Source organism: Vipera ursinii (genome assembly GCF_947247035.1).
Source record: "Vipera ursinii genome assembly, chromosome: 1".
NCBI lineage: Eukaryota > Metazoa > Chordata > Lepidosauria > Squamata > Viperidae > Vipera > Vipera ursinii.
This window is the reverse complement of record NC_139512.1, coordinates 181,202,147-181,225,278: the sequence shown is the minus strand read 5'-3', so window position 1 is coordinate 181,225,278 and position 23,132 is coordinate 181,202,147. Positions and strand designations below refer to the sequence as shown.

Below are 23,132 nucleotides of genomic sequence, written 5' to 3'. Positions count from 1 at the left end.
AAATGAAATTCAAGGTGAAAAAAGTAAGGTTCTACATTTAGGCAAGAAAAACCAAATGCACAGGTATAGTATAGGTGGTACCTTGCTCAATAGTAGCAACTGTGAGAGGGATCTTGGAGTCCTAGTGGACAATCACTTAAATATGAGCCAGCAGTATGCTGCAGCTGCCAAAAAAAGCCAACACAGTGCTAGGTTGCATTAACAGAGGGATAGAATCAAGATCACATGAAATGTTAATACCACTTTACAATGCCTTGGTAAGGCCACTCTTGGAATATTGCATCCAGTTTTGGTCACCACAATGCAAAAAAAGATGTTGAGACTCTAGAAAGAGTACAGAGAAGAGCAACAAAGATGATCAGGGGACTTGAGGCTAAAACATACAAGGAACCGTTGCTGGAATTGGGTATGTCTAGTCTAATGAAGAGAAGGACGAGGGGTGATATGATAGTGTTCCAATATCTCAGGGGCTGCCACAAAGAAGAAGGAGTCAAGCTATTCTCCAAAGCACCTGAAGGCAGGACAAGAAGCAATGGATGGAAACTAACCAAAGAGAAAAGCAACCTAGAACTAAGGAGAATTTTTCTGACAGAACAATTAATCAATGGAACAACCTGCCTCCAGAAGCTGTGAATGCTCCAACACTGGACATTTTTAAGAAGGGTTTCCTGCCTGAGCAGGGGGTTGGAGTAGATGACCTCCAAGATCCCTTCCAACGTTGTTGTTATTATTATTATTGTTGTTGCTGTTGTTGTTGTTGTTATTATTATTATTATTATTATTATTATTATTATTATTATTATTATGCTCTATTCTGATTGATTGATTGATTATTGCTGTCAGGTTTCCGACGTATGGGCTTTTTAAGTGACTCTGAGGCATTGTTTACCTTAAAAGTCCTTTATTAGCCTAATACACCGGCAAATGCTTGCTCAAAGGAAGCTGGAATTTGAAATCTCCACCCCTTGCACAATATATTAAAACACAATTCTCCACCTTTCTAATTTTGTCATTAATCATATTATCCAATTAGTTTAAAGAATCAGTTTCCCTTCCATTGGAAAACCTGCCAAGGCCTTATCTTCTTTAGTTAGAGAGGTGGCGTTGAAGGTGCAATCCTACTCATTCCCCTTCCCAACCTTAAACTAAATCTTTTAAAGCAATACACATTTAACATATGAAATGGCTACTTCTTCATCTCTTGTCAATCAATAACATTCGATGTTAGCAGCATTGACAATTGCTTCTAAAGTTTAGAGAAGCTTTATCAATGGAATAACATGTAAACTAAACAAGCCAAACAAAATTTTAAAAACCAGAAAAAATATGTGTCCTTGGCTCTCTAAAAACCATCGAAAGAAATTAGATCCCCTTGATGTCTATGGAGAATCTGTTCCAAAACTTAGGGGTAGTGACTGAGAAGATATACTTCCCACTACATAAATCTATGGTATTCAAACTTGGCAATCTCCTAACTATCTTAATGAGCATTGTGAACAGTAAGGTGTTTGAGCAGAAACATAGTGTTTCACATCATGTCAGCAGAAGACATCTCATTATGAAATTCTAGGATGAATAAAAGAAAATATTGGTGATTTGGTTTAATTGATCTGCTGCAAGATTACCCCTCTCCTGTCCAAAAGCTACACTCTGCCCCTACATCACCATTTTTACTGTGGCTTTCAAAGAGACTGGGCAAATTATCTTACTGTTTTTTGTTTTGAAAAAAATGTTCCATCCATAGATCCCTGGATGATTTCCAGTTCACAGCTTAATTTGGTATATTGATGGCTAGTGCTGTGTGAAATATAAGGCTCCCTGCAAAGATCTGCCAGAGAGACAGGCTGTCTGTCTGTCTTTCATCAAAGTATTGAGGCTATCGACAGCAAACATGTGGGAGCAGAGTTGGGCCCTTCCAGTTCCATAACAGACAACAGCCAGATAATGTGACCAGGCCAGATGGAGTAGTATCAGCTCATAGATGAGAATCCATTTGAAAGCTATCAGTGAAGAAGGAATTGGGGGACTTCAGTATGAGTTATGGCAATAATGGAAGGGAAGCCAGGACTAGCCAGCCAGTGGCTATTGAGACAGGGAGCTCTACATGGAAGGAGTGGTAAAGCCTTGGATATCTTGGTGTTTCAGTGCAGCCTATATGAAAAATAAATACCACTTTAGCCATGGGAATATTTTCCTCCCAATCATCTAGGAGACAGAGATATCACTATTCCTATGGCAATGAGTAAAATATTTATTTATTCATTCATTTTATTTATGTATGTATGCCACAATCAAGGATACTCTTGAAAATTTATAATATATTCATAAACAAAGCTGTAAAATATCCATGGTATAATACATAGAAATAAAAATGACAATACAAGCAACAAAATAAAACTTCAATAATGCAAAATGAAGATAAGTAGTCAGCACTTAACAAATACATAATTTTAAAATAAAAAAAATAATTGTTAGCTTTTATATCTCAAATGCTTTCCAGATTATGTTTTTAATAACTTTCAGGAAACCAACAATATGAAACTTGACTGAGTTCCTTCAGAAGGCCATAACAGAGCATAATCATTATGACAAAAAAGCAACACTCATGAGGGACCAGTGGCTTTTTCTCTTGGGACACGAGTCAGGATATTCTGCATTCTGGATCAATTAAAGTTTCAGGGAAGCCCTGGATGAGTGGTGATAAGAGTGCAAGTAGTGAGAACTTTGTACTTCAAACAAAACCACAGCTGGCATATCAAGTGGAGCTGAGCAAAACTGCCAGATCCCCGCCCCCAATTAGTGGTTTCCATCTGTCTATCAAGTAGTAGCCATCAGTCCAGAAAGTCAGTGGTAATGCTATCACATCAAGAGACTACATCTTGATGAGCAAACAGTAAATCTGATGAAAAAAACAGCAAGTTCAATTCCATCCCATCCAGAATCTCTCCACCTCCAGGCTCTTAATTAAGGCATTGACAGCATTTCCTATGCAGCTGAAAAGTCTGCTTCCTCTAGTAACTTTACTCTGATTACAAGTACTAGAAGAGAGATTAGAGACAGGTTGATAAGTTTGTTCCATTTGGATGGCTAGATTCAAAAAGGGCCTTTTCAGAAGACTGAAGCATCAGCCCTCCTAAAGAAAGATGTTGACCCCCAAATTTCTGTGGCTAAGCGAGACAGTTGTTTTGCCCAATTTTACAACCTTTTTTGCCATAGTTGTTAAGTGAATCACTGTAGTTGTTAAATTAGTAGCACAGTTGTAAAATGAATTTGGCTTCCCCATTGACTCTGCTTGTCAGAGCTAAAAAAAGGTGATAACATGACCCTGGAACATGGCAACATCATAAATATGAGTCAATTGCCAAGCATCCAGATTTTGTTCATAAGGCAATGGGATGCTGCAACGATCATAAGGTTGTAAGTTGAGGACTACCTGTAGTGTTGTCTTTCTTCCATATTGTTATGAAAGCAGTGAACTGATTAAAACCTAATGCTGAATGAAACATCTTGCCTTGTCCTGGATTGGTCCATTAAAAATAAATCTAATCAGTTTTCATCTAATGATCCGGATTGCTGACTTTTCCACTTGTTATGAACTGATAATCTTAACCAAGTCTTTCTTACCTATCCATCTGTAAGAAGAAATTCTATAGTATAAACCTTATGACAGAAGATGATTCAAATATACTGAATTAGTTTATTTCTTTCCATGCAGAGAAGTGTATTAGTAAAACAAATCACAGGATTGGAATTTAGTCCAATATATGCTGGACACCTTACTATTAGCAAATAAAGCAAAGCATGTTTTCTTCCAATTTACTTGATATATGACCTTCAAAAAGACTTGTGATAATTTATTTCAAAGTTGTGCTATCTACACTTTCAACTCCTCATTTTGCCTGTATAACAGTGAGAGGAGAAAACAATAAAGCCGACACTTTCAAGTTCCCAATAAGAAGAAAAGACAGTTGGCGGGCTTCTTCTTGCTCTACAGTTAAATATCTCTATTTAAATGCAAATTATCATCTGACACTACAAAAAATAACATAACAGGAAACAGGTAGACATGTCAAAGTCTGTTAAAAATAACTTATGTTTATTTTTAGAAGAGGATCAATGTGGTGGAATTTTTATTAAGAATAATACCAGCATCAAGCTTTTATTTGGATATGGCAGCTCCATGATATGTTGATTAGTATATCATTTATGGAGCTTTCTTGAAATACTGCCCATCTCTGTCACTTGGAAACCAAGTGACAGCTTAGGTTGGTTTTCCCATCTGTTCTCCAGATATGTGGACTTAATTTCCCTGAATTCTCAGCACTGGCTTTGCTATCTGGAGCATCCTGGAATTTGAGGGCAGAGTTGAACATCTATAGATCTCTGTTTCAGAAAATAAAGCATTATTTAGAATATTTTCTATGTACAGTTCTTTGACACTTATTGTATCACCAGATCTCCTTAACAAGTCAGACGGTGAGGGTTGTGTAAAATTTGAAAGCTTGGCTAATTGCACTTACATTGAACGATTAAAAACAGAAAAATGTAATACCATAGAGAAGATTAACAATTAATAAAATGGTTAGTATGAGTGGAGGAAAATGGGCAAGTGTGGTAGAGGAAAATGCTCAGCATAAAGAGTTAAACTGATAAAATAAGATAAATGTATGAAACTAGGTTTGGGACATCTGTGCTCCAAATAGTAAATTATCTGTTTGCACTTGTATATGGACCACATATAAATGCAGAACTCTTCACAACAAACTAATCAACACTACAACACAGAGACACAAATTCTCTCAAAACCCCCAAATAAAATTCATTCTCCCTGTCTAGAACATGTGACATAACTGCTATTACATTCTGGAAGGATAGCTATCTGTCTATCCATCAATCATCTCTATCTCTCTCTCTCTCTCTCTCTCTCTCTCTCTCTCTCTCTCTCTCTCTCTCTCTCTCTCTCTCTCTCTCTCTCTCACACACACACACACACACACACACACACACACACAGTCCTACCTGTCTGATTTGGTTGTCCAATCTTTTATTGAAAAACCCAGCACTTTCACTATTGAAAGACTGCTATCATGTCTCCCCCAAACCTTCTCTTCATTAAGCTAAACATACCTAGTTTTCTTAGCCATTCACAATATGGTTTAGCTTCTAGACTCCTTATCATCTTTGTTGCTCTTCTCTGCACTCTTTTTTACATATTGAAAAGAAACATTTTCCAGAATTTTTGTCTTGAGTTGTTTTTCCCTCTAGGAGTTCCATCCACGGAATCCTTCAGAATCTCTCTCTCTTAGTTTGTTGAAGTCAGCTCTCTTAAAGTATAAAACACTAGTCTAACTATGTTCAGTTATATTTATAGTATGACATGGTCACTATCCTCTAACGTTCTTAGAACCTTCACTTCCTTAACTATTTCATCCCTCTTAGTAAGAATTAAGTGCTCTGTAGCCGTCCCTCTAGATAACTCCTCCACCTTTTGCATGACAAAGTTGTCAGCAGACTCTTTAGGAACCTATCTGAGTTCTCATTCATTGTAGAGTTTATTTCCAAGTTGATGTCGGGTTAGTTGAAATCCCCCATTATCACAGTTGAAATCTCCCATTACCCCAGTGTCAGCTAACTGGTTACCAAAACTTCATCTATTTCCTCCACTCAGTAGTACACACCTATGACAATGTCATTTATTTTTCCTCTGAAGCTTATCAAAATACTTTCAAGAAGGCTTTCATCCTTAGTGTTGTATATTTCTGCAGTAATTCTTTATATACAATAGAACTCCTCTTTTGTTAGATCTGCTTCTTTTATAGCATTCTAGCAGTATGTTCTAATCATGGGTTCCATCCCACCAAGTTTCAGTAAAGCTACAATATCATACTTGTCCTCATGAACAAGGACTTCAAGTTCTCCCTGTTTGTTCCCCATACTTTGAGCCCTGTATGGCTGACCCTGTGTTTCCTTTCTCCATCTCCTGTTGCATTCCTGGGTGTCACTTTTTTCTCATCATGCTCTTCCTCATTGCCTGATTTGCTTTCTTTGGATTAATGCTTTGGGCTTGGTCCTAAACATTGTTCTCTAGTTTTATCTATTCTAAAGCCTTTCAGATGAGCCAAGACAGTTGTTTTCCAATTGCATTGTTCCAAGTTTTTATGAGATGCACCCCATCTCTTACCAAAAAACATTTCTGTGGTAATATAAACCATGGTCTAGAAATCTAAAGTTTTCTTGACAACACCATCCCTTGAGCCAGCTGTTTACTTCTAAAATTCCCCATTGCCTTGTTGGATGTTGATCTATGGTTGGCAGTATGAAAGAGAAGACTACCTGTGCCCCATATTGTTTTGCTTTCCTGTCTAGCTGCTTGTAATCCATAGATACTGTTTCCAGACTCTTGGTTGTGTCATTCATCCCAGAAAGAGAAAAAGAAGGCATTTTCTCTTCCAGCAATCCAATCAGTTTGCACTTGGTGGAGATACAATTTGGGCTGTCCATGGGCATGAATATATATGTGACACATGTATAATTCTGGTTTAAATAAAATATTCTTGAAAATAACAGTTCTGTTCAATATAAAAGAAATTCACAGAAAAAGAAAAAAATAAGAGTTGTCCATACAGAATTGGATTTGAGCCCCAAGTCAAATTGGCTTCCTGAATCAGTTTAAGCAGGAAGTGCTCTCTTATTCTCCAGACTGAGATTTGAGCCGGTCTTTTGCATTATGTCATAATAAACTGAAGATATTATTTAAAGCATAGCCTTATCCAAAAATCAATAGGATTTAATTTTGCCAGAAGCATAAGACTGTGCTTCAATGGGTAGTATTCCCAGTGACATTAAGTTTCTTCCTTTTTAAACTTAAATATATAATATTTAGATCAGGCAAAACTATTTTTCCTCATATAAGAGCATAGACCTGAGCAGAATTTCAAGTCTTTGCAAGTCTTTACTTACATTTATGTAATTATTCCCTATTTCTTTTATATAATGTGATCATTCTTCACTATTTACTTACTCTCCCTCATTCCTAAATATTTTTTTTTCTAAGGCAGTTTGGTGTATCTAGTTTTCTACAGAGTGCTTCAGGGGATGTTTAATAACAATTTTCATAATTGTTACAGGTTAATGTTCTGTTCTTTGTGCCAAATGTAATTCCTTTCCTCTTGATCAGAATGGGCTTGCATGTCAGAACTATAACAGAAGTCTTGATCCCAATAACCAGATGCCAAGCAATAGCAGAAAACTACATGCTGATATAAAAAAAGTTTTCATAATTGCTTCAAATGAACCTTGGGCCTGATGTTTTTAATGAAGTGGTTAGCATATATGTGCAACTGTTATATAACATAATTAGTAAATTCTAACAATATTATATAGTTGTCAGAAAGTGATAACATTTGGATGAGTTTACATTATGAATGAAGGCAAATGAGTATATATGAGTATATATATTCTCCATGACCGCCATATTCTTCAAGTGTACTTCTCTATACAGCAGAAATATTTATATTTAGTTGTAACATTAAGAATGGTAATTCATACCAAAACAGTTACAAACATTTACTGTAAGCCTACATGTTAAATATTACCATCTTGTATCTGTTAAGAAAAAGAAAAGAGCTAAAGTTTAGGATTCATATTTGGAAATCTGGGTCAATTTTTCACTTTATCTCAGAATTCTTGTTTGAACTCCTGCCCAAAGGTTCATGGAAACGTATGTCTTAGCTCTCCTTCTTAAAAATTGCTTTATTCCTCATTTATGGAACTTGGAGTGCACCAAAAAGAGAACAGGAAAAAAAAGTTTATATATTGCCATTTCTGGAATTCTGCAGGCATGCAGAAGCAAGCCAGTACAATGAGGAATATAAAAAAAAATGAACAAACATACAAGTTTAATCAGCAAACATAATTTTAAGGAGATAAACAAGCTTGTATTATTTTGCATAGAAATATAGGGATATAACTTTCTCCTCAAAATATTGGCCTGGGACAGGACTAGTTATTTGATTTAACTGCATGAAGAAAAGAAATTTGGTCTTTAACAGGAGTTGCCAGAAAGTGGCACTGCAGACAAGATGTTCCAATCTGACCTTACAAGTAATTATCTGCTTTGTGTGGTTGGTCTTACTATCAAACATTAATCAGTTCTGTCAGAGAGGTCTCTTTGTTGTCACTACCCAAAGGTTTCTGGCAAAGATAAATTCAGGTTATATATTAGAATAAGTATCTATTAAGGAAAAACTGTTTTACAGTGGGACCAATTATCCAAAGATATGGTAAGATCCTCTTCACTGAGTGTCTCCAAGCAAGATTAGATGGCCAACTAGGATTCATTAATTTGGGCTCCTGTACTGAGCAGGTAGTTGGATTCAATGGCCTGAATGGCATCTTCCAACACTGTGATTGTACAATTCCAAGCAATAGAATGGACTTTCCATCAGTTGTATTTCTGAAAAATTACTCTAGAGCCAAAGTCTCTAGGTGCATTGTTGAAAATAAAGATGCTGTTTTGGACTGGTGTTTTTATCTAGCAATCTGGTCTTCCATGAATATGACTGTAATTTTTTAAAAAACCCAAACTAAATAAAATCAAATCAGGGAGGCATTATCCCTGGAAGGTGCTAAGGCAGATGTCTATAGGTATACTGATGCTCCACTGTGAAATTTGCATTATGGATTTTAGGCTTTTACTTTTCTTTTGACCTATTAATTTCTTCTCTCTACTTTACCTTTTTTTCTTATTGCTTGGACATCTTATACAAATGTAGAGTTGGAAAAAGATTTTAATAGTTAGGCATTTACATTTCTACAGTAGCCATCAAAGACAAAATGGTTGAAACAGGATCTGTAGTTCTATCATAAATTACCTTTAATTCATGTATATAGAAAACATGGCAGCATTTCCAAGGAACCCTTTTTCTTGCCTATATTACATCAGTGGTAAAACATTAACAATCTCATAATATTTCCATACTACATTACCTTAGGAGTTGTTCTGAGATGAAGCTTATGGGCATTGAAGAAAATGGGCTGTCAATAATCTCTTAATTTTATTCTACTGTTTCTAAAGGTGGACAGTGTCACAAATCCTGTGGAAATCGATGCTGGGGACCTTCAGCAGATCAGTGCCAAAGTTGTAAGTATAATTGAGTAACAAATATTTTCAAAGCGAGAAGAAAATCTTAATACAAACCGGAAATCATGATGTTCACTTATTACTGAATTTTTTTATCAAATAATTATATTATGAACATTTTTCTCACTGACATAACCTTACTATGATATGAAAATGAGCAGTACAATCCTGAAATAGTAAAACAGACTATGAGATACATTCAGACTTTAACATTTTTTTTAATGAGAAAGCAATGGAAATAAAAACTATGCCATAATTTTTCTAGCTCCTTTTCAAGGAGTTTTACTTAGAGAAATATCCATAATGGAATTTTTACCTACTACCTAAAGTCAAACAGTTGGCTCAGGAATCATAGAAAGTTCCTCACAACTATAAAGCATCACATTGGCTTTAAAGTCTGCCAGATGAAAATGTATACATGTATGATTGCTGACATATAGGAATCCATCTTACTGGAATTACTGTAAATTCAAATCCTTAATAACACAAATAACATAGCATCACTGAGATTTTTATGGTTACAGACACAAATGATGAAAACCTGGTGGATAAAAGGAAAGGAGTGGTTGGCATATATACCAAAATGTTTAAAGGTTTGGACTTAATATATATACTAAATAAATGTTCAGCTAAAAATATGAAGAAAGGAGGAAAAAATCTTTCCAGCCTAGGCGGAAACATTGACTGCAACTTTGAGTTTTGATATAAAGTAATATCTTCTTGATATAAAGAAAAGAGGTAGTGATTTATTTATTCAGTGATCTCTATCTATCAAGACCTTGAAAAAGATTAAATTTCATGTTGTTGGATAGGGCACATTGTTCAAGTCTGTCAAGATCTATTTGGATCTTCTGGGGTGTTGGCTATTCCTGCCAGTTTAGTGTAACCTGCCAATTTGATCAGTTCCCCTTCTATTCCCTCATCTAAGTCAATTATGAGGGTATTGAACAGTACTGGCCTAAGACAGAACCTTGTGGTACCCCACTGCTTACGTCTGTAAGGTCCTGCTTTAGCTAGCACTCCCAAGAAAGCAAAATCCCTGAAACTGGCATTGTTTCAAAAGGAACTTTTATTGACAGGTAGTGAAAATTAAAAGGCAAGGCAAGATCTGAATAATTCCCACATGAAACATTACATTAAGACACCTCTTTCAAACCCCTCCCCAGTGCCAACAGTCCAGTTTGACTTCAACCAATCCACAGATGTGAAGTTGCTATGGGAACCAGATCAATAAGGCATGGTTCTCAGGTATTGCAATTTCTTCCCGGTCTCTTCCCAGCAGAGTAGAGATAAGGCAGATGGACCCAGGCACATTCCTCCTCCCCACTTTCACACCCAGAGAGATACATCAAAGGGGAAGAGAACAAAGTAAAGAAAATACATCCCAGAGCCCACAAGACTTCCTTCCTCCCAACAGAATGGCAGAGCCCTGAGAATGAGGTTTGAGGGGACCTGACAACTTTCCTCCATGTAGATGTAGCACCATTAAGGACTACTCATTGGTTATATGGCATAAATTAAATTTGCCATTTTTTTCTCTCTAGAATAATTAAAGGTGATTTTTATCAAGCAAGGTGACTTCCACTATAAATATTCTGTTCTTATAATCATTGGTAGATTTGAACAGAGCTCATTCTGGTCTTAATTTCATTCCCAAATTCAATTGGAAATTTTAGCTTTCATACTGATCACTCAATACTGTCTGATCCAAACACCTGAATATTCAAACTTCCTGTTAACTGTGTTGTCTCAGTCCAAAAGAAACTGCAGCAGATCTCACAGAGCCTCCTTTGAGTGAAAGGAATCCATGATTCGCCATGGATTGAGGAATTTGCTATAAGCACCATCACATTCTGCCATTAAAATATGGTATGCATGGCATTTGTAGACAATGGATATCCTATTTGAAAGGAAACAAAGCACAGAATATTAATTTCTGGAGAGCAAAGTATTCTTATGTTGTACTTTTTGGTGGGAAAAATGGACTACTAATCATTTTAGATGATCTTGTAGAAACATTTATGAATTCAGTAATGAATTAGGAATACTGGGAAGCTTGCATTTTAAATTAGAAAATAATTCAAAGCATTTGTAATGTGTGTCTCCTTTTCTTTAAGGTGAATGTTATAGATCCCTGTAGTTAATAATGGATAAATAATATGTAATATAAAAAATAAAAGGTTATCCAAAGGAAAAAACTAATTATATATATTTCGATAAAATAAAGACAAGTACTTGTGAGGAAAAAACTGAACATCTCTAGATCAATTACGTGAACTTATCATTTTAACTAAAGATCAACATCTTTAATTAAAATCATTGTGTTGCACTAATAACTTAACATGTTCCTCTTATTGATTTCAGCTATTTTCCATTTCTCTCCCACTTGGTAGATTTATAATTCTATGTAATAGAGAATTAAAGAAAACATTTACAATGATTAATTACATGCAACTGTGTAACCCAACTAAGTAATCCAACTATTCCTACCACTTTCATAAATGTACCTGTAAACCAGTGAGAAAGCAGGCCAAGAGGTATCAGTTTCCATTGTCTGCTGTTCCCATTGCACTGGAGAACAGACAGATTTAAATACCAAGTAAGTTACTTCTAATAGTGATGATCTGACCCATTATGTGCATCAGCAGGGCACCTGTGATTGTTTTGTGCTCATTAATGCACAGGAGCATCTCCACTAACTTATAACAGAAAGGTTTAGTGGGATATGTGTATATGTGTAAATATATAGAGAAGGAAAAAAATTCTGAGTAATGAGTTACTATGGAGTTGTTATTATTTTCATTTAGCCACCACTTGACTCCAAAACAGTTCTGGGGGACTCATAATATAACTGAGAAAATAAAATACAATATGAATAAGGGGGAAAACAGATAAATAAAGAACAAGTAAAAATAGAGAACAAAATGGTGAAATTTCCCAATAATCAGAAAAAATATCTACAAACACTTAATTCTTGCATTCTAGGCACAAAGTACACATAGAAAAGTACACATACCAGGTAGCAAAGTACACATACCAGGTAGCAAGAGAAGATTTGATAGAGGATTAAAATGTCAAAATACAGGGACTTCCGGTCCTGCATGGTAGTGACTGGTCGCGGGCTTGCAGACCGCCGCACCCCTGTGGCTAACTTTCATCCTGCCTAGAGACCCTAATGGGTCCAAGCTGCCCTGGAAAGGCAGCGAAGAAAGAAGGGTGCCCCGGTGACTCTGGAATGATGGCAGTCATTCCATTCGTCTTGGGGAAAACCTTCTAACCCAACAGGACAAAGGATGTATTTCATTGATCATCCCAAGCTACTTGCAACCGGACTCCAAAAGAAATAACCAGCACTACAGTAAACAGCGTGCATGAAACTGGGTGAGGAATCTGATTTTCCCTTTTCTATCCTACACTTAATTTCCTGGAAAAGATCCCCAAGAAGCAAAATACCTCCCATCCTTATACTAACGGAAGCGGTGAATTAAAATTTCTATAGAGGATCAAAATATATGGTAGTGAAATAAATTTATATACTTGAAAGCTAAAATTTAACTTTGGACAAGTTTAAGATTGTTGAATGGTTAAGATTCTCATTTTAAAGACCATTGTTCATATTGAAAACTAAATAGATGCTGACACCTAATGGTAAATGAAGATTATGATAGCTATGATTTCCATAGAGAACTTGCCAAAACCTGGGAAAGGCCAATCTGTGTTTGTGACCTTCAAAGCTTTAATAATAAAGAACAACTGTGACTAAAGAAAGACAACAATATGGGCTGCAGGCAAATAGAATTATAAACTTTAGAAAAAAATCTTTTTTGAACTCTTTGGATTACAAATATCTATTTAACCGGGACTCTAAAGCTATTTGCAGATAAGAAGGAAAACTCCAACTTTTGGCCATCAGTGATCAGAGACATGTAGACAGAACACACCAAGAAAACATAAATACCTCTCAGGAGGAGATATATAGTATACTGCAATTAATTCAAATAACACTGAGTTCAAATCACAATAAAATCCAAAATAACTTTGAAAATACAATCAATTTATCTGTAAGTTAACTTTACAACAAAAAACCTTCCATGAAACAACAACAGAGAAGGAGCAGACAAAACAAATAAGTGGACATAAAATTGAAAATAGAGACTCAAAGAGGGAACTTAACAAAGCAAGAAAACATAATTTAATCCTAGTGGGAAAAATTTACAAGAAATGGAAAAAAACAACTCATCCCTTAAGACTACAAAATAAATCTGACGACAAAAAAACAGATTGAATAAAACAGAATGTAGAGATGTTGAAAGGAAGTGATAAGAGAAGCAAAGAAGGAGGAAGCTTTGCAAATAGCTGAGGAAAGGAGGGAAGCAAAAGGCAAGGGAGAAAAAGAAAGATACTCCCAACTGAATGCAGAATTCCAGAAAATAGCTAGAAGAGATAAGAATGCCTTCTTCAATGAACAGTGCAAAGAAATAGAAGAAAACAATAGAATAGGGAGGACCACAGATCTTTTCAAGAAAATTGGAGAGATGAAGGGAATGTTTAATGCAAAAATGGGCATGATAAAGGACCAAAACAGCAGGGACCTAACAGAAGCAGAAGAGATTAAGAAGAGGTGGCAAAATTACACAGAAGAACTATACAAGAATGAGCTTAACATCCCTGATAATCACAATGAGATGGTCATTGACCTCGAGCCAGACATCCTAGAATGTGAAGTGAAGTGGGCCTTAGAAAAGCTGAGCAACAACAAAGCTAGTGAGGTGACAGTATTCCACATGAGCTGTATCATTTTGCCTTTTGGGTTTTCATGGCAAAGATACTGGAGTGGGTTGCCATTTCCTTCTCCAGTGGATCACGTTTTGTCAGAACTCTCTGCTATGACCTGTCCGTCTTGGGTGGCCCTGCATGGCATAGCTCATAGTTTCATTGAATTACACAAGCCCCTTTGCCATGACAAGGCAGTAATCCATGAAGGGGATTCTTAGATATAGCCATTTTTAGGTGAATTTCAAGACAAGGAAGAGAGAACTTTCCAAGGGTGTTCTTAAAGTGCTAACTATGTCAGATGGTGGCCACAGTACTGCGGTTGAGGTTCTGCCTGTTTTCATGTGCTACGCATGACCATCATTTTGGCTGCAGATACCCCAGGGACTTACTGTCATAATTCAATTGTAAATGGACAGGAATGAAAACCTGTTTCTTAATACAAACCCTTACGGAATAAGAGGAAATAATTCATGTTAATTCATTAATACAAACATTAATGAGAGTTTCTAGTAAGAATGCTCCCAGTTCTGTAATCTTGTAAACCTGACTACTAGGGTTAGCTATAAATAGGTTATGAAAAGTATGAAGTTTGACTCTGAATTTTATTCAAAGGATGCATTTCTGTGAGAGGAGTTATTTAAAAAGCCTTGTTGCAGTTAAACATTATTACCTGTTATTGTATATTTCTCTGTCTTCCATTTTTAATATTTAAAATTATATCAGAGTGAATTTAGCTTTCATGTTTACTTCCCTAATGATATTTGCTCACTGTACTTTTATCTGTACCCCTATCTTTATATTTATCAATATGTCATAAGAGCCAATTACATATTTTGAATGTCATAAAACATGTAACTGAAATCTACTTTTCTGGGATTTTATCTCATGTGAATCAATATCTAGTGTAATATATTAAACTATAGGAACAAAAATACTGATTGAATCATAGAAGAGATACAGGTTCTGCCCGGAGGATTTACAGCCTCTTTCCAGCCTTAAATTTGTTTGCCAAAAAGCAAGTTCTACTAAAACCATGCTTCTAAACAAATGTGCATAAAACTGAACACTGATTTTCATTTTATATCTTGCAAATGAGAGGCAGTGATGAATAAACAGAAGAATCTGACCATGGAGAGCTTACCTAAATAGTCTAGCCTATTCTGAGTTTTATTTACACCAAATAAAACTCAGAACTAAAACATTAAATTGAAATCTGATCTATAATTACTTGCTTCTCTTTTAAGGTTTTTATGATTGTACAGTTCAGGACAAAATTCTAAATTCAGGATGGGGGCCAGAATAAAGAAAGACACAAGCTGAATAAAAGAAAACCTAACTGCTTGAATGAGATAGCTGACTGATCAACTGAGCTCAGTTTGGGGGTTTGATTTGACCTTTAAAACCATAAATACTCCTTATTCTTGTGAGTGTTCCATCTAATATCTGATGTAAGATTTGCAGATGTCTCTCAGGAAACCAGATGGCATGCAAATCAAATGAAGCTGACTTTTAGAAGCAGGTGAAAGAATTCTTACTGCATCAGATTTTAATAATTTGATTCCCCCACCATCACTCTGAAGCTGTCTACATTTCTTTTATTGTGTTAACCAGTTTTATTCATTTCATTTCATTTTATTATTTTTACGTTATTTTATTTTATTTTATTTTATTTTATTTTATTTTATTTTATTATTTTAGTAAACTGGTACATATTTTGGCAGAGATTTCCTTGAACAGGGTATGCTTGATAAACAATGGATGTGTCATTGGGAGACCTTGAGGATGCACCTGATTAGAATTGCTAAGGATATTATTAAACCTAAAACTGTCTATGCTAGAGTCAAGTATTTTTGCTAGCAAAAATAAAGTAATCCTCAGTAAACTTAAAAAAAAAATTGTGCGTTTTAGAACATTCACTTTTGAAGATTTTTTAAATGTAATTAATCATTGAAGATTGTAACATTTTAAAACTGGTTTGAGTGTTCTGAAAGTTTTATCTAATAAATTACTTTGAAGATTGCCATCTGCTTGCTGATTATATTTACAGATTTCAAAAAGCAGGAATGTTTAAGCTGTATGTCTCTTATGAATAGGTTATCATAGGACTCAATGACAACTGCCTCCCTGATAGTAAGATAGCCAATTAGCTTGATATTTCATAGGACTGTGCATTTGATTTTTGGAGTGGATTTTCATTTTATCAATTGGTGATTGTAATCCACAGATGTTTTTAAAATTAGAATCTTTGTAAGATTATATCTTACCAGGGTGAAGAAACACAAAAGTAAGGAATTGGAAATAAAATCAGAGTACTCAACAATTAAATTTGAAATTTCTTATTGGTAGGGGTAAAACTGCAATCCTCGCATAAGCAAACAGTCAAATTTTATTTCAAGTATTTCTTAAGTATTATATAACCAGTGTCACTTGATGTAATAGATGTAAATATAACATGCTTCAAAGTTTAAATTAATTCTGTACCTTAAAAGTAAATCTAACACAGAATTTAATTTACTTGGAAGCCATTTTTAAACAACAAGTTGACATGGTGTAATACATTGTGTTTCAGAGATGGGTCCTTACCTAAACAGAGAAACAGAATGACCATAGATGGACTGTGAAAGGGAGCAACTTCCAATTTCCTGTTGACTTCCCCCAAGTTTACTAATGGGAAGCTGGCAAGAAATCTTCCTTCCTTCCTATGCTTTGCTACTGTGCTGTCCACTGTTCATGATTTTATATTCTAAAAAAGTTAGAGTTTAATAGCAATTTTCAGGGTTTTTTTTTAGCAATTCAATATACTTAGTTATATATAATCTTAAATTTAATGAAATATTGTAAAACATTGTTTTATTATATTTATAAAAGTTTTGTAAGTAGTTCTATTTTATCCTTTTTTTGTCTTTTTCCTTTTCTTTTTATATAATTTCCTAAAATAATCATTAAAATATTTTAGATTAATGGAAGCTATAACCTAAAATGTGTGTTGTGCATATTAATAAAATAAAGCACAATTAACACAAATTTATACATTTTTGTTTCAATTTTATTATGCTTGCATATTAAAATATCTTTTTCAGGTTTTATCAATGTGTGCATTAAGTCTGATTACAAATATATAAAAATGTACAAAAAAGGTAAAGGAGTAAAATAACATACCAAATAGCCTGTGCATAATTATCTGAACATTTTATTTTATTTTATTTTTTATTTTTTATTTATATTTTATTTATTTGCGGTCACAGACCAAAGTACAAGTGCAACAAAAGAAAAACATGGGGAAAGTAAAATCATAGACAATTGGACACCAGAAGCCTTGGTTGAAGGGAATTACAACGTTCTCCTCTAATAGTTACAGCTCTTAAAAGAAATTTAGAAACCTGAGAAGTTATGTATGAGGAGCCATCCCCTAGACAATATAAGACCAAATTACTAGCATTGGGACCAGAAGGGTCTATTTCAAGGAGAGACAGTAATTTAGTTCTGCCTGCGTTATACATAGGGCAGTATAAAAAGACATGCTCCACAGTTTCAACCTCAGCTCTATCACAGGGGCATAGTCGCTCGCTAATCGGGAGCCTCTTAAATCGCCCGTCGAGTAGTGCTGAGGGCAAGACATTGAAACGGGCTAGGGAGAAAACTCTTCTATATTTGGGGATGGTTAGAGTGTAGAAGTATGAAGCCATCCTCAGTCCATAATTATTAGATTGGCTGAAGATCAGAGGGGAGCAGGTTTTGTTAGCTCTGGCTCTTAAATATTGCAAATCTATGTCCACAATCCATTGGACTACCCTAGACTGGGTGTCCTTGAGGCCATAATCTCCCAAGGCATCCCCCGTAAAACCTACGAGAGGTATGAGGGTCAGTAAACACCAGGGAGAGGTAGCTATCAGGGACTGCCAAAAAGAGCACCCAAAACCACCATTTAAAGGTGTTGATCCACACCATGCATTCGACTGATCAAATGCCCAGTTCCAGGTACATCGGAGCAAAGCCAACACAGGGAGGGAGACCCAGAGGTTTCCTAAGAAAAACAGCCTGGGTTCGTTATCTGAACATAATTCTACAATAAAAAGTAAAAATGGATCATTTATAATTCACTAGTTTTACACTGAATACTAGACGAAGTTGAAGCCAACACAAAAACTGAGGAGAAATTTAGAATCATATTATTCTTGAACACTTAATTAGTTCAATGCAAATTCAATTCAAATGTAATAGAATTCAGTTCAGATGTAATTCAGTTCAGCTGAATTTTCAAAGGTTAATTTCTTGCTAGTTTCTTATTTCCTTATCTGTTGTGTTAGTATGTTTCTCTCAGTATTAAAAATAATAATAGGATTTCTTATAAATGCATAATTGCAATTTAAACATCCAAAGAAATAACAGATCAAGAAACAAATAGATTGTTATACGTTCTTTTGAACCAATCTGCTTCTCATCCTGGAAACGTCATATCTTGCTTGCTCTAGCTTAAGAGTTTGATCCTGGAGTTAGAACCAAATGCAGTAGCAATGGCAGAGAAGAGAACAGTTTGCAAGAAAGTAGCTTTCAACAATGTTTTTAAATGATCTTTCTTTTTAATTTTTTTTTATATTGTTTGTCACTTTTTTTTTAAAAAAAAAGAGAACTAAGAGTCTACCTCTCTCTGATATAAATTGTTGGAAAAGATGCTCCATTCCCACAAGTGCTTGTATATTAGTGATTAGATTAGGAAATATCTAATACCTTCATTTCACCACCACAGCTCTCTATATAATATGGGAGTATATAATTAAGATAAATAAATGCATTTCATTATCATTTTAATGAACTTCTCCAGGAACTCCAGTCGTAATGATAATCCCCACCTCTACATTTTCTCCCTCTTTAGTTGAAAAGATATTTGCTTTAGTGTTCACCTTTTTTTTCCTGCCAGTTCATCAAGTTATCGGTATCTGTAGAAATGCCCCTCGTCAGTTCTTGCCACTTTGTTTTCTCAGACCATTTGCAGCCTAGGCCATGTTTCCCAATTTCTCCTCTGATCTGTGTGCTCTTCTTCTGTTCCCTGTAGTAACAAAAGTGGTGTGTGCAGAGCAGTGTGATGGCCGATGTTATGGGCGTTCTGTCAGCGAATGTTGTCATCGAGAATGTGCAGGAGGCTGTTCCGGACCCAAAGACACTGACTGCTTTGTAGGTTTCAGAAGTCTTTCTTTCATATCACTTTGTTCATTGTGGTATTTTATTCCAAGACATTTTTAAATATGTTTTGGACTTCTATTATGTTGCATATAGCATGTAAGATATCCACCAGACATCTTAGCATTCATGTTTTTTATTATGTTCCTGTTACTTACCAACTTATTTCACCCATTGAAACATTTATAAAATTTGCAACTAGAGATTGGAGTCATTTATATGCTAATTGGTGAGAATATCATCTTAAGTGAAAATGCATTATTTACTTGCCTAAAATTAATAGATTACAGATGTGGGTAATCCATCTAGTTTTAAATGAAAGATAATACACCCATCAAAAATAACTTCAGTCATGTTTCCCTAAGAACAATCTACCCAAGGAGGCAACTTCTATTTCTTCCTTCATGGTCTGTCTTCTATTTGAGCCAGCTTCTGATTTCTGCCCCAAGATACCAAGAGGAAAACATTGTTGTACTTATGTCCATGCTTCAGATGCTTGGGCTCATTGGAGCAGACATTATGTCATGGGGACAGCAATCTTTTTCTGATTACCCTGGTGGACTTTTGAATAAAATATTCCATTTTTCAGTCTTCACAAGGAATTCTCTGCTGTGAAGGGTGGTATTAGGTATTGTGAGATGTAAAAAGTATGAAATCTATAAGAATCCTGTCATTTTATTTTATTGTTGGGCAGGTCTTCCTAAATTCCATTATATGTGTGAGTTTTTGAGTGAAGACCATATGCACTTTAGCTTTATGTCATTTTACTCCTCCTATGGTCAATTTTTTTGTGGCTCTTAATAAAGGTGCTTTAATTCTATTATTTCATTATTATTTCATTAAACATATCTTTATATTTCACTGCAGGGGGTTTGCTTGCAAAGGGAGCATAAAATATAACCACTACCATAATAATAATAATGATTAAAATATTTTTTGGCAACATTTGAAGATGGAGAACCAGTTGAGTACATATTTGAGAAATTTGAATTAGGAACTGCTCAGGGGAAGAAAACAATAATTATTTAGTTCCAGAGCTAAAGTTAAAGTGGAAAAATCAAATTCAAAGATGGATTTGCAGATATATATTTCAGGTTGGGGCTTGAATTGCAGAGCATAAATTTGGAGATTATTTCAGAAGATGACATTTAAGGCAGAATTTCTTTCTGCTCTGAAGGAAAGTATTATCTCTAACCAAAATCTGCCATTCACTGGCATCACTTTACCATGCAATTCGAACTCTTTGTTTCACTCTACCAACAAATACTTGATTAAAATCAGAAATGAGAAAACATGGAAGAATGAGTAATATGTCACTTTGGTTAGTGTAAAGCATGTACCTAGGAAAGGTGGTGGAATTTACTATCCTATTCCATATATAAGAAGGGTACATGGGCGGGCACACCTTGATTTCCACCTTGGAAAGACTGCCTGACCAAAGACAAAGAAACCCTGTCTGTCACAACTGTGCAGTTTTCACTCTGCTGCCCCAAATGGTATGAAGCTGAATCTGGATGAAAGTACCTAAAATGATGAACCAAAAAGAGTTGAGGAAAGACAGTTCTCTTCCTTTGGCCTGCATGTGTATATACAGCATTGTGGGCTACTTCTGCTGACTGCAGGCTGCTTGCAGTTTGGCAGCTGGATTCTCACCTGCTCAAGGTCGACTCAGCCTTCCATCCTTCTGAGGACCCAGGTTGTTGCAGGCTAGATAGAAAACCTCTTAGAGAGGGCTGTAAAGCACTGTGAAGCGGTATATAAGTCTAAGTGCTATTGCTATTTTAAAGCTGTCCTCAAAGATAAAAACCTTGTGGTGAATACATTAAAGTTAAATGGAATATGATACTAGGAGCAAAATGGCAGTTTAACAACTGGGTATTGTAAAAAATGTAAGTGTAAAGTGTAAAAGTCTGCATGTTTTTTCCCCAGAAGAAAAATAGCTTTCAGGAACTAATTTAACAATGTTAGATCTGTAAAACCATCTGGTAGAACCTTAACTTTCTCCCAGTGATAGTTACCAGATCCTGCCTTTGCATGTGTATCTTTTCTTTTTTTCAGGCCAGGAGAGATCCAGTTATAGGCATTGTGCTTTCCACAATTGTGCATAAGGGTGGGCTATTTGACCCAAATAGCCCACCCTTATGCCTGAAACATTCAGGCATCTGAATAAACAAACTGAGTTTCTTCTTGAACCCAGAACAGGCGGATTAATCTACAATGAACTTGAATTCATTGTAGCTTTTTTGTGTCTGTGGCCTGGAAAAGGCAACTAAGCAACACTTGATAACAGGCAAGAGACAGATCCTGAGCTGTTGCTGGATCAGTTATCTTCAGTTCAGATGAAGGGGCTGTCAGATACAGGTTCAACAAGGTTTTGTAGCCATAAACGTTTTTTTTTAAATAATTTTTCATTACGCAGTCTCTGTGCAATTTGTTGCAATGAAAAATTTATCTATTATTGTCTGGAAAGACAATGATAGATAACAATAATGGAATTAGTAGAAAGAAATAAGTGAATGATGTTATATATTAACAATATTTCAACATAATAAATTAAGACATGTTCTAACATAGACTGCTTTTTTTTTACCCTATAATACTCTGCTGTGAAAATTGCTAGATAAGACACTCATCTGTCTTTCTCTGTGTGCTGGTAGGTATTTGTTTACCATGAGCAAAGCAAAGAAGTGTGTATCTCTGCAGCTCTACTGTTTCAGCAGATTTACTCACAAAGAATTCTCACAAAGAACAGTGAGAGTTGAAATTAAACTGAATGTAAATAGGTTTCCAGTTTTTTGTGCCTTCCTTCATCAGTTTGACATTTAGTCTTGCTAACTTAAGATGTCTTTCATCATAACTTTTTTTTGCTTTTGTCCAGTGTTCATTCAATGTCCATCTAAACAGCATTGGCATTTACCTTTTGCATATTAAGCTGATACAAGTATTGCTCTCTTCACTGCCTTCTTTATAAGTTCTTTCTATCTAGTGTTGCTAATAGCCAAACAAGGTTGTAGTCAGATTTTACTTTAACATGTCAGTTCATTAAATACCAATGAAAACTCTGAGAACACTGCTATTTTTTCACTTCCAGGCTTGTATGAATTTTAATGACAGTGGCGCCTGTGTCACACAATGCCCACAGACTTCAGTCTACAATCCTGCTACATTTCAGATGGAAACCAACCGAGATGGCAAATATACTTATGGTGCTTTTTGTGTCAAAAAGTGTCCACGTAAGTTACAGCAGGGTTATTTTTTTTCTCAATAAAACACCTTTATTTTAAAATTCCATTTTCCATACTTAAATTATTGCAGCAAAGTTAAATATGAAATTGCAGTATTAATTCTAATTAATAGTTTTAATTTGAAAATTTAAAACCAGTGGTTTTATTTTGAATGTATACATTATTCCAAGAATAGCACTGTTGAGGAGCTGACATTTTAATAAGACCTTTTGCTTAAGAACTAAAATTGTCTTAAGTATTATGGGTTTTATAGTCAAAATTTCAGGTTATCTCCATCTAGTAAGATACAAGAACTGCATGACCAAGGTCAGATTTGAAGCACTTCCTAACATTTTCTTTTCCTTAAAAGGCTTCATTTTTATTTTCCATAAAGCATAAGTGAAAATTATGTTTATGTTTGCCCTTGGAATTTTGAAGTGTGATCTGGTAATAAATCACAAATTTATCACTATTCAAGAGGGCTCACAATTTTGGTGTTTGAATTGTGTACCCCATTTTACATAATGAATACATTCTGGGATTAACATACTCTGGGTATGCTGGGATTTGTCCATGGAAAACCTGCAGCTGCATCACAATATGGATGAATCCCAGTTCTTCTCTTGGTGTTAAGGCTTGGTCTGGGCCAGGAGATAATATTGTCTCCTGCAAGTGAGATGCCACAATATACTAGATTGGAATCATTTTGCCTCCTCAAGGACAAGGAAAACCTATCAAGTGCAGTGAGATAGATCAGAAATGTACCTTGAATTATTTGTTTCAGCCAAAACCTGAAATAACAAAATCACATA

At 35.2% G+C, this 23,132-nt stretch overlaps 1 protein-coding gene across 2 annotated transcripts in view; it reads left to right on the top strand.

Moving 5' to 3' along the window:
* The window catches only part of ERBB4 (erb-b2 receptor tyrosine kinase 4), a gene marked incomplete at both ends in the record, with an annotated part of 1,101,913 nt that overhangs the window by 796,663 nt on the left and 282,118 nt on the right, over window positions 1-23,132 (top strand). For both annotated transcript variants that reach the window (XM_083354418.1, XM_083354419.1), the window contains 3 exons: window positions 9,077-9,142; window positions 18,972-19,090; window positions 22,188-22,329. In XM_083354418.1, the coding sequence (XP_083210544.1) occupies window positions 9,077-9,142; window positions 18,972-19,090; window positions 22,188-22,329 (327 nt within the window). The remainder of the gene's footprint in view (window positions 1-9,076; window positions 9,143-18,971; window positions 19,091-22,187; window positions 22,330-23,132) is intronic.